The sequence below is a fragment of the Daphnia carinata genome, chromosome 3 (genome assembly GCF_022539665.2).
Source record: "Daphnia carinata strain CSIRO-1 chromosome 3, CSIRO_AGI_Dcar_HiC_V3, whole genome shotgun sequence".
Lineage (NCBI taxonomy): Eukaryota > Metazoa > Arthropoda > Branchiopoda > Diplostraca > Daphniidae > Daphnia > Daphnia carinata.
In genome coordinates this window covers 8,441,526-8,454,771 of record NC_081333.1, presented here as the reverse complement: position 1 = coordinate 8,454,771, position 13,246 = coordinate 8,441,526, and the positions used below count along the sequence as shown (strand labels likewise).

Below are 13,246 nucleotides of genomic sequence, written 5' to 3'. Positions count from 1 at the left end.
AAAGTTTGGTTAGTCCAGTAATCCGCACCCAAATCACGAAAGGTACGATGGAATCAATGAGGCGGCCGACTTAATGCTACAGCAAAACTCTATTGTGCAATAAGCGCGTCGATATATCTGATGCTTTTTCCTGGAACTCGTACACATCAGACGAATTGAACATTGTATACCGGTCAACCGTAAATATCGATGTAAAAAGAACGGCTAAAACATTGCTGAAATAAAAACGGAAGAGTCTAGACGGATTTGTTGAATCTCGCCATTCTTTGAATTCGAAAAAGATGCATGCAATTATCTTGAGATGTAATGCTTCTACGCAACGTCAGTTCTAGTAATAAATGGCTTTCGTATGATACCATATGAAATTCCAGAAAACATGATGTATCATCTTAACAATGACTTTACGGTACTATGTCTTTTGCAGCCTATCATACGTACACGGCGAACGAGACGGCGCACACGGAGCGATTCGACGACGAAATCCTTAGTGTGTCCTACGAAGATGGTAAATGGAGCAAACCTTATTTTGACTGCGGCGGAGGCAACATCTGGATGATGACCTATACGGTTCCATTTTTCGGCTTCGCAAATGGGTCCTACTTTTTCAAGTAAGTTTCTCTCCTTTTTCCAATCCGTCTGATCCCTTTTTGCTGTCCTACGCAGACATCGCTCGTCGTAGAGCTCCAAGAACTCGATGCGCAATATCCGATAGCCCTGGCCTTTAGCTGGAATGGGGGAAATACGGGTGCTGCGGAGTCACCTAGACCGATGAAAATAGAATAAGAGCCACAATTTTATTTCTGTACTCCCGGGTGCTTACTAAAGTGGAAAAATAGGGCGGATAAAAAAAAGGAAAAAAAAAAAAAACAGATAGTTGTCCGTAATGACAGTTTACGTCTACGATGGCAAATGTTTTCAATTGGGAAATTCTATTACATGACTTGGTGGCCAGGGATATGAATCGACCTATTTAGCAAAATATTTAGTAGGATTTTTAGTTATGAAGGAAATGGATCACGCGGATGGGAAATGGAAGGTTTAATTATGTTGTAGGTTCAAATTTCCTATTAACAGGCTTAGTCAAATGTGTTAGTTCTGTGTCAATGCATGTGCTAATTTGCTAGCGCTAAAACCGACGTTTACATTTTGACAGAGGGACCAGTGGTATTGACATTGATCTGCGAAGAGTTGACATCGACCAGTGCCCCCAAAAGGCAGGCAACTCTCAGCTCAACATATTCGCCGCTTCCGACAAATGTAAATCCAGAACAACTAAGGTGAGCGACCAGTTTTTGAAATTCTTGGTTTTTGTAAGTTAGTTAAAAACTTTCGATGCGCTCATCATACTACGAATAAAGCCCCCAACTTTCTTTTTTACTTCCATGAAATATTCTGTCTGTGGTTTGTGCGTTACAGATTTTAGTTGCTACGTCGTTAGCGCAAACGAATTGTCAGCTCACAATGCTAGAAACTGCATCTTGGAATATCTAATATGAATGACTGATAGAATTGAAATAGAATTCGCAAGTTCAACCCGCAAATCGTACACATATGGACTTATTCGGGAATCGATTTTTCTTAATGACGGCAGCTAGGCACAAGCTGAGCTCAGTTGATCCGTGAAAATGGGACATAATGACGACAGGCCTATATGATTTTTAATGATGGCAAGATATAAAAAGAAGCTTATGGGCCAAGTTAAAATGCCAGAGAATAAAGTATAGTCGCAGCTAAATGTGCACTCTAATAAAACAAATAATAGAAATAGAACAAAAATGTATATCAATCAACTGCGACTTACTATTCCACCACCAAAGCAAAATTCCTTTTAATAAACGATATTTTAATAATTCAATCTCGTACGCACAAAATAGCTTTAGGTGGACCCATATGGAACTCGGACAATACACAGAAAACATAGTAGTTTTGGTGGATCAAACGTGACCTAACTGCTTACGTCATACCAAACGACTGCCAACTTTAAAACGCCCTACTTTTGTCCCCTACAATTTCAGAAAGGGATGAGTGCGAAACCACAGTTTCTTGGACCCGTACTTCTCCCACAACTTCCCAGTATTTAAAACTCGTTTTCTACGTTACCGCACCCTCACCAAAACGCAATAGTAATTAAACCATCAGCGTTCTCCCTGACATAAAAAAAAAGGCAATAAAAAAAGGAGGGAAAAAAAGCTTTCATTTGCGGGTACCCATGGGTGGGAAAGTGCAATTTCCTTATGAGAAATGGAGAAGCCATCATTATCGATTGAAGATGACTAGCGGCATTGATCACGATTGATTTAGTCGGTTATGAGGACCAAGGAATTAATGAAGAAAAAGCTGGGTGAGCAAAACAAAAAAGAAAGAAGTGTACATGAGGATATTCAGGCAAAAATATCTTTTACTGACGGGTGGCAATCTGATTAAAGGGACGTGAAGTCAGCAGATGAGAATTGATTAAGAACTGTTGGTTTTGATTCTTTTCCTCTTTTTTCTCTTGTTTTTTGTCCTCGACAGCATTTTTTGCAAACTCGATGAATAGATCAGTGAGAAAATATCGCATGGTATAGTTCACAGAGAAGAGCGTGGGAAGAATAAAGAATGAAAGAGATGGAAGTCATTAGGATCGGCCTCCAAGCTCCTTCGCGTCGCGGTTTCATTGTTATAATTTATGGTAGTTTTATTTGATCAAATGACGATCTTTCAACGCGGGCGTGGACGAAAGCATTTGCAAACAAAAGAAGAACAAATTGTAAAGTTCATCTGTAATGGACTCAGCCGTGCACGCTCAAAGCCTAATTTATAATGGAGTTAAAGCAACTAGTTTTAGCGAAAGGGTCAAAACAAGCTTTCACATATTTTCCTTCTTTTCTATTGTAAGGCGAATGTGAAAGTACCTAGGGTGGAAGGAAAGTAATCGCTTTGCAGATCACGCAGGAGTTTCGTGTGTGCTTTCCTTTATGGTGAAATGACGGCACTTTCAATTTTGTGAAAATTAATGGACGCAAACAATCGAATGGATCCCATTTCCTACCTACGCATTACTTGATTGTCCACATACTTTCTCGATCTCTTTTATTTTTCATCTTGTTGGTTTTCACACCATTGGAAATAACGAACGCGATGACAACAGCTCATCATAGCAACAAAACAAAAGGCCAATGCGATTAACGTTATTTTCTTGTACAATAATATTGACTTCGATAAGGCCCTCTCATTATGAGTTGGACGTATAGATGATGGGTATAAGGCACGCTTTTTTTCACGCAACAACTTCATTCTTTTATTCATCCCTCTTGAAACAAAAGAAGTACACAGTACACCCCGATGAAAAGCTTGATTCCTTTTCACGGTCTGCTTTATCCTCTTTCATCGATCGAGGTTCGCCTTTTCAATAATAAAACTAATTAAGCCAGTTTAATTCAGGAGGAATTCACTATCAATCGCTTTTCTGCTCGTTACAGCAAACATTAACAAATAAAGCAACGTCCGGCAAGGCCAGCTCAAAATCTGAATGATTTATGTTGTCATTGGCATCGTTAGCCGACGAATTTCGCGGTGGAACGAAACTTGTCCGACCTTTGCCATTCCTGTTTTAATCATTCAACAATGTGGGCAAGGTGTGGCAACATACGCGTAGAAGTGTTACTTGCGTCAGCCATAACACGTTTAATCAGTTGCCAAAAGCAATCAGCACTAAACCAAATTGAAACGTGGGAATTGAGGAAAACGAGCCAGCAGCAACTGTCAAATCAACCAGTTCAACGGTTTTAATCAACCAAAACGGATGTTTGAGCATTTGAATACAAAGCAAACGGCTGAAAATAACTGGTTTCCCAGTCGGATTACTACGAAGAATACGCAAATAAAACTGACTTTAGTCTGGAAGTTGGTTACATTTGACATTTGGTTGCTAATTCTCGTCTGTCACGATATTGCACGCGAGCAAAAAAAACGAAAATCCTTTTCAGTCCTTTGTTCCTGATTTGATTTGTACCATTTACGTCCTTACAGATTCAAGATGAGGATCTTTATTCGTTAGGACTGATGATAGGGCTCTTGTCTCACGCTTCATATGGCCAGACTTCTTCGCCTTCCCATGGGAAATAGCTTGCACGATCCTCTTATTACCACCGCATTTTTTTCCGCCTGCAGTCATTTAGCGGATGCGTTCATTTCGCTTTTTGCTTATCATTTCTTCACTTTGCAGTAACAATTTTTTTAAATCTTTGATATCCTTTCTTTTGTTCTTTGATCAACCCACTGATTGGCTCTGACCGAGCGAACCTGATCGATGGATTGATTTGTAAAGAAAGCTACTTAACCATTGATTATGAACGTGCTTCAGCATTAATAAATACGATTAGCAATAATTTAGTTTAGTTAACATTAAATTCAAGACTCAAGTCAAACAGAACGATGTTAGTGAAACGATATCTTTTTCAAATACGCAGTGTGAACACATACCAGGACTTGGTTTCCGGCGCGGAAGTTACCGTTGCGAGTGTAGGGACGGATTCTATTTTCCTGACACGAACGCACCCGTTCGTTTTTACAATGGAACTGTCATCGAAGAAGAATACGAAAAGAAGCTCATGGTATGTTTCTTTTTTTGCCCATTTAATTTTGTATGTTTACCTGTTACCTTGTCTAGAATAATTGATACTTATCTTGTAAGATATCAGCATAATGACCCCACAAAAAACTAGGCTAATCGATTTCTACAGAAAATAATCAGACGCCAAAGAATAAAAACGAAAACAAGCCACAGATTCATCTGAGAGGGGAGAAGTGGTTGGCCTGTTGCCCAAATAAATTGGTTTTTTGTTACTGTGGGAGAAGAACTCGTTCAGCTCTTCTACTCGTTCTCAGGCCTCGCAGCCATATTAGATTCATAGCTAATCGATTCTAGGGCATCACTCATGTTATTGTTGACAAAAAGTAACCCCAGGTTGCTGTTGACAACAGCCGATAATATGTGGCCATCGCTTTACATTCCACTAATTAGCAAAGCCTTATAGAAGATGGATACCTCATCATGACGTGGTACACACAGGTCTATCGATATCACATCGAGTGGGTATTACGTTAGCGTCAGTTTGGAATGGAACGGGCGGAGCAATGCATTGAGAGGATCATAAGGTAGCAAGACTGGGGTAACGGGAAAAAATTTGCACACGTAAAGCAAGTGATGTCGCAATGCATCTGATTGTCCCTTCGAGCCGCTTCCGTGATTAGAAATTAGCCCATTCACGGTGATGTAATAACTTAAATTCGAGCAACATAGTTTCCCGATTTCATATTAGATGTATAGTTATTTAGCGTGCAACACAATGTCACGATAATCACCCTGAATAATGTTTAGTAAACCCAGGTGGTTGAACAAAAATTGGCAAACATTCGGAGAGACATGGTTTACTAGATAAGGTCGAGTGTTATTATACATTAAACGAGAGCTCGTCGCGGCTCATATATTTCAGTCACAAATCCTTAGTAATGGGCAGTGAATCGGTAAATATAGTCGGAATCTATCATCTATCTAACCCATATTCCTTGAACATAATTCTCTCGTAAATTGAATTTCTGTACCACCCCGCTATTCTAATTTAATTACATCGTTGGACGTCTTCAAAACGCAGGGACTGGACGGTCTCTACGATCAAGAAGGTAAATTTGAGTGCCTACCTTGTCCGGAAGGATGTGACGTCTGCGTGGATGACAGTCCCTGCATCATCACCCTCAATTGGGTCATGCGGACTACCATTCTCATCCTTGAGATTATCGTCATCTGCTGCCTTCCTGTCGTCGCCCTTTTCACTTGGCGCTACAGTCATGTCAAGGTAACTATTTCAGATGATTTCAGTCAAATAGTTGTCATTATGTATATTACCTTTGATACTGGAGGGTATTCCAGCACATCATTACCGGTAACCTAGCAATAAGTCCGGGCTTTACTGGTCCACTGATGAATTGCCCGGCAGTTTGGGGCGAAATCAGACGATAGTTTCTACAAATGATACGTATCACGAAGTGGCCTAAAAGAAAAGACGGCCATACAGCAAGGGGAAAGTTAAGGGGCAACGTTCTGATCCTACCACGATTATTGGAGGCAACTACAGCTTGCAAACTTTTGGGTCCTCCTTCACCCAAACAGCCATACCTAAGTTTGGAAATGTAAAACGCTGGACACATTTACAATCCAAGTTTACTGGGATGTATTCAATTACGCATGTAGCTACTGAACCTGTCATTGAACGCAGTACATCCTTCATCAAAATTCAATTCGTTACTCGGAGGGCGTGATATAAGTTTATGAATTCATTTGCCTACTAACTTTTTCTTGCCAACTTGACGCCACCACTTTCACGTCAATACTAGTCTGTAAAAAAAAAACAAAATCATAATCATGTGTTGCCAAATTTACGCCAAGGCAGCCTACGCACATCTCGGAACTGGACTTTTGGCGCTGTAAAATTTCGAGAAAATTGAAAGACGATGCATCGTGAGTAGCATATCATTATCGATCGCTTGTGAGCGTGATTGGGTGACTTCCCGGCACCAACTTGAATTTTGACACTTGAACTTGCAACGATAAGAGATGAACTTGCAGGTGTTTGAGGGAAAACAAAGTTTTATGAATTATTTGGTTCTTATCAAACCTTAAAATAATCTTACACTAGTTACTTGAGCCCAAGTAGGTTAAAATCAAGAACCACTAGTTCTAATCATTTTCCAATGGCAAATTTTGTACCTAAATCGATTCCCCGTAGGAAGCGGACTCTATAAACCCCAAACAGCTGAATGCCATTTTTATTTGCAAGATCTCACCAGCATTTTTCAAACGGCTGCTCGTTGTCTATTTAAATCCGAATTTTTTTTACATAATGCAATCTCCATACAGACAGGTTCCGACAAAGCAACCGAAATGTGTTTTCAGTTCTTTTTATTTTGGTCGTCTTGATTCTCCTTTTTTTCGGATGGAAGGTTTTTTGGCCCTTTTTCATTGGAACCCGCATCACAGCAAGCTCTTGGAGGGATTACTTTCGGCCGGTGTTTGCGAATCAACCATTCGGAAGATCGTTCGTGCATGAAGCGCAATGAAACACTGCCTGTGCCTTCGTTCAGCCTCTAGTTCTGCATTGCACATCGATTCTAGTGGAAAACAATCGCTCACCTATACACAACCAACGCTATAAATCGTTCCCGATCGAATATATAGGGGGGGAGGGGGCCAAAAGAATGGTGTCCTCTTCACAAGAGCCAATCCTTGAGCAGAATCGCCAAGGAGAGCATGGTCTTTCTCCTCCACGTAAATCAAACACCCAAGTACGATCCTGTGTGTAAAACGAATCCCATCGATCGGTCATTTTCTGGCTGTTTCTAGTGTTTTTGTTCTAGACGGATGATATCATTTTACAAGAAAAATTGGATGTTTCGTGACACAGGACGACAACGTGTTATCTCTAAAATGACAACTGAGAATGTAGCGAGGCTTTCATTTATAGGTGCGATGCATGAATGAATCTTATGATGCCAGCAGTTTGAAAGACTCACTGTATTCTATAGAACTTTGTCTTTGTCGACATGCCAAAAGAAAAAAAAATGAAAGAATCGTCAATGGGCATCTCGTGGAAAGATAAGCACGACACAAAATGTATAACAGTCAGTGTAAAAAGCAACTCATCGAGGAGCCCACTGATAACGCGGATGTGCCACTACAATTTGATGCCGCACGTGTTTATAGCCTATAAAAAAAACCTTTGGATATCCTTTTGAACGATGAGAGGCAGGCATATCTTTAAAGATCTTGGTTGAGTGGCGAATGTTTTTCAAAAAATGGTATGACTCAGCAACTTGCGGATGGACATTAAATGAGCTTTATCAAAAGCTCGTTCATTCTCAAGGGTATGTAGCGGGATAAATAGAAAAGCCGTAGTGCCATTTAAAACGGGATCTCACGCACGTGAAATGGCCGGTGAAAATAACGTTGTGAAGGAATTGGGTCACTTTTTAATGCATAACAAACAAGTTAAATATTTCTTTGCTTTTTGAACTGTACAATTTTATACTATTTGTAATGTTGCTGAACCCCAATTAAATGCGAAAAATCGAGGGAAAATGTATTACATGTTTAACTTTAATCTTTAGAAGTTCAGCTTAAGAACTGTATTTTTCCAATTGAACTAAGGATGAAAGGAAGCTTACATAACAAGTTTATCAACTAAAACGATAAGTTTATGAAATCATTCAGCTGTTGCCGTGATGATGTTCTTTCTCGTTGAAAAATTTCGCACATGAAAAAGTAAAATTTGAAAGCCTTCAGCTTATTCTGTCTTTAAAAAGTATGGGCTTATTACTGCGCTGTATTATGCCAAGATTTTGTGCCCGCCTTCGTTCCAAATGTCATATAAAAACATGGTTCAAATTCAACACAAAAGAAAAGAAGGAAAATATATGAAAGGCCCAGCAAAACACGTTGCTGCGTTCGACTGCTTACGACACCACACATTTTTAATAAAACATTTTTTTCTATAGCGCTCATAAAGTTGTCTGATTTCCGCGTGCTCATCGTACATACAAAAGAGAGAAAAAAACATCCGTTAACTCCGACGGTAGTATTAAAGGATATATTTACATTCAAATCTTTTTTCGTTCCTTATATACACGATGAGCTGGGTTGCAATACATCCTTAACTGGAAACTTATATTGGGCGTTTTTACGTTTTTACGTAATTTTCTTTCGTTATTAATAGTTACGTTTTTTTATCGTTGCGACAGGTCGTTCGCGCCGCCAGCCCTGCTCTCTTGCGATTGATCATTCTAGGAGCGTTCTTCATCTATTGCACGGTAAGTTGTTGCTTGTCTTCGTCGCTCTCAACTTAATCATGCCGTCCAAGTTGAAATTTCTGGGCAATCATCAATTTGAAGTACGTGATCCTTCCAAGGCTAGAGGATACGTGCTGGAATTGATAGCAGGATCTCTAAGATTACGTGACCACTTAAGGGTTCCTGTACTAACCTCGAGAAGTATTTGATAAAGCATTTAGTGCAAAAGAAAAATTTAGTGTTCAGCTTGGATATAGTTTAAGGGAAACTTAAGAAAGAGGTGCTCTTTTCAACCAACAATCATAGCTGCAATGCTACTACATCCTACACAACTCTACCACGAACCTTTGTAAAACTGCTTCCTCGAATGTTGGCGCATCTTTGATTATCGAATACCTTGCACTATTTTTTGCTGGAATTTCTTTTTGTAACATCAAAGCAAAACAAAAATCAACGCCTTCAATACTAAAAACCTAATTCATCAACGAACAAAGATTCTTTTTTTCTACCAGTCCTTTAGAAAGGTGTGCCTTATGTAAAACATTTCACTGCTGAAGCCTCGCAAATTCAAAGAACATCTTACAAAATCGAAGAATTCCCATTCGCATGTTTCCATATGAAAATAGCTGATGCTATCTGTGTGTTTTTTTTTTCCTCTTTCTTATTCTTCATTCGATTTCCCTTTCAGATTCTAGTGGCCTACACAAGACCCAACATGATTACCTGCTCGCTGCGCGTCTGGTTCCGCGAGATTGGCTTTTCCTTCGCTTACGGAGCTCTGATGCTGAAAACATGGCGGTAAGTAGTTGAACGGTCTTTCTGACACATGAAAAATAGCAGCAAAAAGGGAATCCTCATTAGCCTTTTCTTCCTTTTTGATGAGATTCTGTTTTCAAATCCAGCCAGCCTCCCAAAATTTTAAACACAAATATCATTAAAGCGCCATTGTTCGACATGCCCACGCCCTTTTGATTCGGAATCTTCCGCCTTTACTCAAATGCGTAACGCACGAACAATGGTAAAAATAAACTGAAATGAAATTCACAAAGTTGGGTACGTAGTCAAGAACCTTTGAATCCTATGGAAAATTATTTGTATCCTTTATAAGTAACAAGATATTTCATAGTAGAGGCATGGTTACACCGTGAATGACTTAAGTTGCCAAATGCTACTGAAGATGTGTCGCCTTTTTTTCAACAAATGGGAGAATCGGACGCTCATCGTTTACATTTTTCTTTGTTTCCTTTTCCTTCTTTTCTTTAGCGTGACAATCAAACGAAAAATTGCGTAGGAAGGCCTGTTTGATGCGTTCACGAACCACATCTCTTCAGTTTGTCAGGGAACCCAACGATCGTACAAAACCCCTGAAGTCGATCGATTTATCGACTCCCTCTCTCGTGGTGATACATTTTATATTCTTTTCTTGTTTCTTACGGGATTCATGGGTGGATGTACCCTCGAATCTACAGACACTGTTGTTGGTAGTGACTCGCAAGTGGCATGAATCGTGAAAGACGGTAAATGCGGGCGCTCAACTGATGAAGACTCCATCCTTGATGTGGATATACAGGGCGGACAGTGTCACCTATACGCAGCCTCTTGTGGCTAAAGAATTGATCGCTAACTTTATCGATTTTCATTTCTTTTCATTCGTCGTTTCTCCCCCGTTTTTAGACACTTTTTCTTTTCATTGGCTGTAGCACGTTTTTTTTTCTTGATCTCTTTCTAGTCGTCTTCAAACTTCTTTATTCAGCCATCGTCAGTCGGGGCTAAACAGAAATCAACGATACACGCATCCAATCGATAACGCTCCACTCAAATACTATGGTGTTTTGATCAGCTCGACCAAAGGGGATGAGAAAACGACGTCGAGTGGAGAAATTGGGCACGAGGTAGACGACGTCAACAACGACTTGACGTCGAGTTGAAACAATGAGCAGATCAAAGGAAAGATTTCTTTCTTTCAGAAAAAGAAAATTTTCAGCTCTTCAAGATGTTTATATCTTTTGCCAACGATCTTTCCCCCTTCCAACATTCTACTGGAAAAAAGAAACTAGTCTTTCGTTCATCCGCATCTCGTTGTCACTCCATTTTGCTTCCTTGTCCTCATCATCCCACTGATGAGCTGCGCAGCTTTTCGTGGTTTTTTTTTTTCGCTTTCCTTCCTCCCGTACCAATGGAGCTGTACCAAGAAATAGTAGTGACGTTGTGAGGAAGTCAAGAAAGGATTACGAGAATGTAAATGAGGAGAACAAGGAGCCTCTTGGGCACGGAAATGAGCATACCAACCGAATGGAAATGTGAGGGTTGTTTTAATTTCTCACGAATCGTGTGACGTTCTGACATTCACTTGACGAAAGTCATCAAAAATCCAACAGAAAACGTCAAAGTTAGTTCAAGACGGCAATAAAGTATGCCTAATCCACGGATTATTAGGACAATGTGTCCTTTTCCTTTTTTTAAACATATAAAGGACCATCTTTTATTTCTGTTGTAGCACCAGCTTCCCGGAAATAAAACAATGTTAAGAGCATCTGGGAAATGTTTGATTCGGAGCACGAACAGATGCGGCTTGCAGGACTCAGTCTTATTTTTGGTTTCTACATTTTATTTGAACTTGTTTTGATTGGGCTGTTGGCATAGTTTGTCTTCAGGGTTGCGTTGAAGGATGATAAAATATTTGTGGAAATCATAAGGGCCCATTACTTCAATCAATTTACTCTATTGAATCTGTAGAAAACGAACAGTAACCATGTTCCTACAATAATTTAACAATGTTTTCCCAGACGAAATGCTTATCTCTTTTTCTTGTTTGTTTTTTAAACACAGCATTTCCGTCATCTTTCGAGTCCGTTCAGCCAAAGCCATCAAAATCACGGACCTCGACTTGATCAAGAGACTGGGCATCATCGTGTCAATATTTGCCGTGTTCCTTTCCATCCGGACAGTTGTCGGCCCTCCACACGTCATCGTCGCCAAAACAGCCGATGATCTGAAAGCTTACATCTGTGAGACGGACTGGTGGGATCACGTATTCACCGCAAGTACGCTCTGTCTTTAAAAATTTCGTTCATTTAGAGACCGTTGCTCTTATAATAGGATAAGACAGAACACCATCAGTCATTCTAATAAATTAATCAAAATCTATTCCTTTGCGCTTTATTTAAGTATGCATGAGCTTTTCGTAAGAGAGCTAGAGTCACGTAGTCCAGCAACTATAGGCGTTAATCGTTTTTGTTTGTCGGAATTTCTGACATAACGTGTGCGAGGACAAAAGAGATTGAATTATCGTCAATTGGATTGTCTTTAAAATGCCAGCCGGATTTAGTGTTACGCCTGTGACTATTGTTTGTATTCGCTTTTACTATTGCTATCCTGCAGTGGAGATGATGGTGTTGGTATGGGGCATCCGGTTGTGTATCGTCGTGCGGAAGGCGCCGTCTGAATTCAACGAGAGCCGCTTTATCTCCATGGCGATCTACAACGAGTTTCTCCTTTCCATTTTCCTCAACGTTTCGATGTAAGTTTCACCGCCATCACGCGCTTATTCACTTGTTTCTTTAAGCTACGACATTGTGCTCATAATCGGATAAAACTGAAACTTTATTTTTCTTGTTGAAGGCTCTTCCTACAATCGCCAGCGAACCCCGATCTAATGTACATCATCATGTTCTCCCACGCACAGCTGACGACGACACTTCTCCTTGTCCTCATATTCGCCAGCAAAGTAAGTTGGTTGAAGACGATCAGTCAAAGAAGTTGGAACTTATTGGTGCGGTGTACGATTGAATTTTGAAATTGATCACAGGCTTATCTAGCTCTTCGTGGGCGAGGGAAAGAGGACGCAAGTTCCATGGCAAATAAGCCTCAAGCAGCCAAATTTTTGGCCAAACCCAAATCGGCCAACCATTCAAACGTCACTCCTTCAGGCGGCAGCTTTCGCACTGATATGATGCCAGAGTTGTCCAGCGTCAATGATCCTGATATTCAGGTCAGTACACGTGCCGTGCAATAAACGAGGCAAAAAATCCATTGATGGGGAAGTGACTGATGATTGGTTATTTGGTATGGACGCAAAACACGATACAGGCGGAGATTCGTCGTTTGCTTTGTGAGCTGGACCAGTTGAAGGAGAAAACAGCCCGGTCTGGTCATACGCAGTTTGCCGCCCGATTAACCGCCATGTCGCAAGCAGCACGTAAAGTCATCAGCCCAGTGGCGGAAACTGAAGTGATTGCTGTCCTTGATGCCATCGATACTACAGCGGCCAGCAATTGCCTCGAAAATGGACCATCTACTGATCACAGGGTAAAAGAGGGTGACGTCGATTTACGTCAAAGAAAAACGGGCCATTCGGTCAAGGAGAAGATCAAATCCCCCAAGAACAGTCCCGACTCTGGTAACGTTGAAGTTTGTCTTTGAT

General features: G+C 40.4%; 1 protein-coding gene across 1 annotated transcript in view; it reads left to right on the top strand.

The window, feature by feature from the left end:
* LOC130685424 (probable G-protein coupled receptor 158) overlaps window positions 1–13,246 on the top strand; it is a 36,735-nt gene that overhangs the window by 21,814 nt on the left and 1,675 nt on the right. The window contains exons 3-13 of the mRNA XM_057508723.2: window positions 425–608; window positions 1,154–1,277; window positions 4,452–4,595; window positions 5,637–5,837; window positions 8,776–8,844; window positions 9,512–9,621; window positions 11,653–11,867; window positions 12,205–12,343; window positions 12,445–12,550; window positions 12,632–12,814; window positions 12,913–13,222. Coding sequence (XP_057364706.1) covers window positions 425–608; window positions 1,154–1,277; window positions 4,452–4,595; window positions 5,637–5,837; window positions 8,776–8,844; window positions 9,512–9,621; window positions 11,653–11,867; window positions 12,205–12,343; window positions 12,445–12,550; window positions 12,632–12,814; window positions 12,913–13,222 — 1,785 coding nt within the window. The remainder of the gene's footprint in view (window positions 1–424; window positions 609–1,153; window positions 1,278–4,451; window positions 4,596–5,636; window positions 5,838–8,775; window positions 8,845–9,511; window positions 9,622–11,652; window positions 11,868–12,204; window positions 12,344–12,444; window positions 12,551–12,631; window positions 12,815–12,912; window positions 13,223–13,246) is intronic.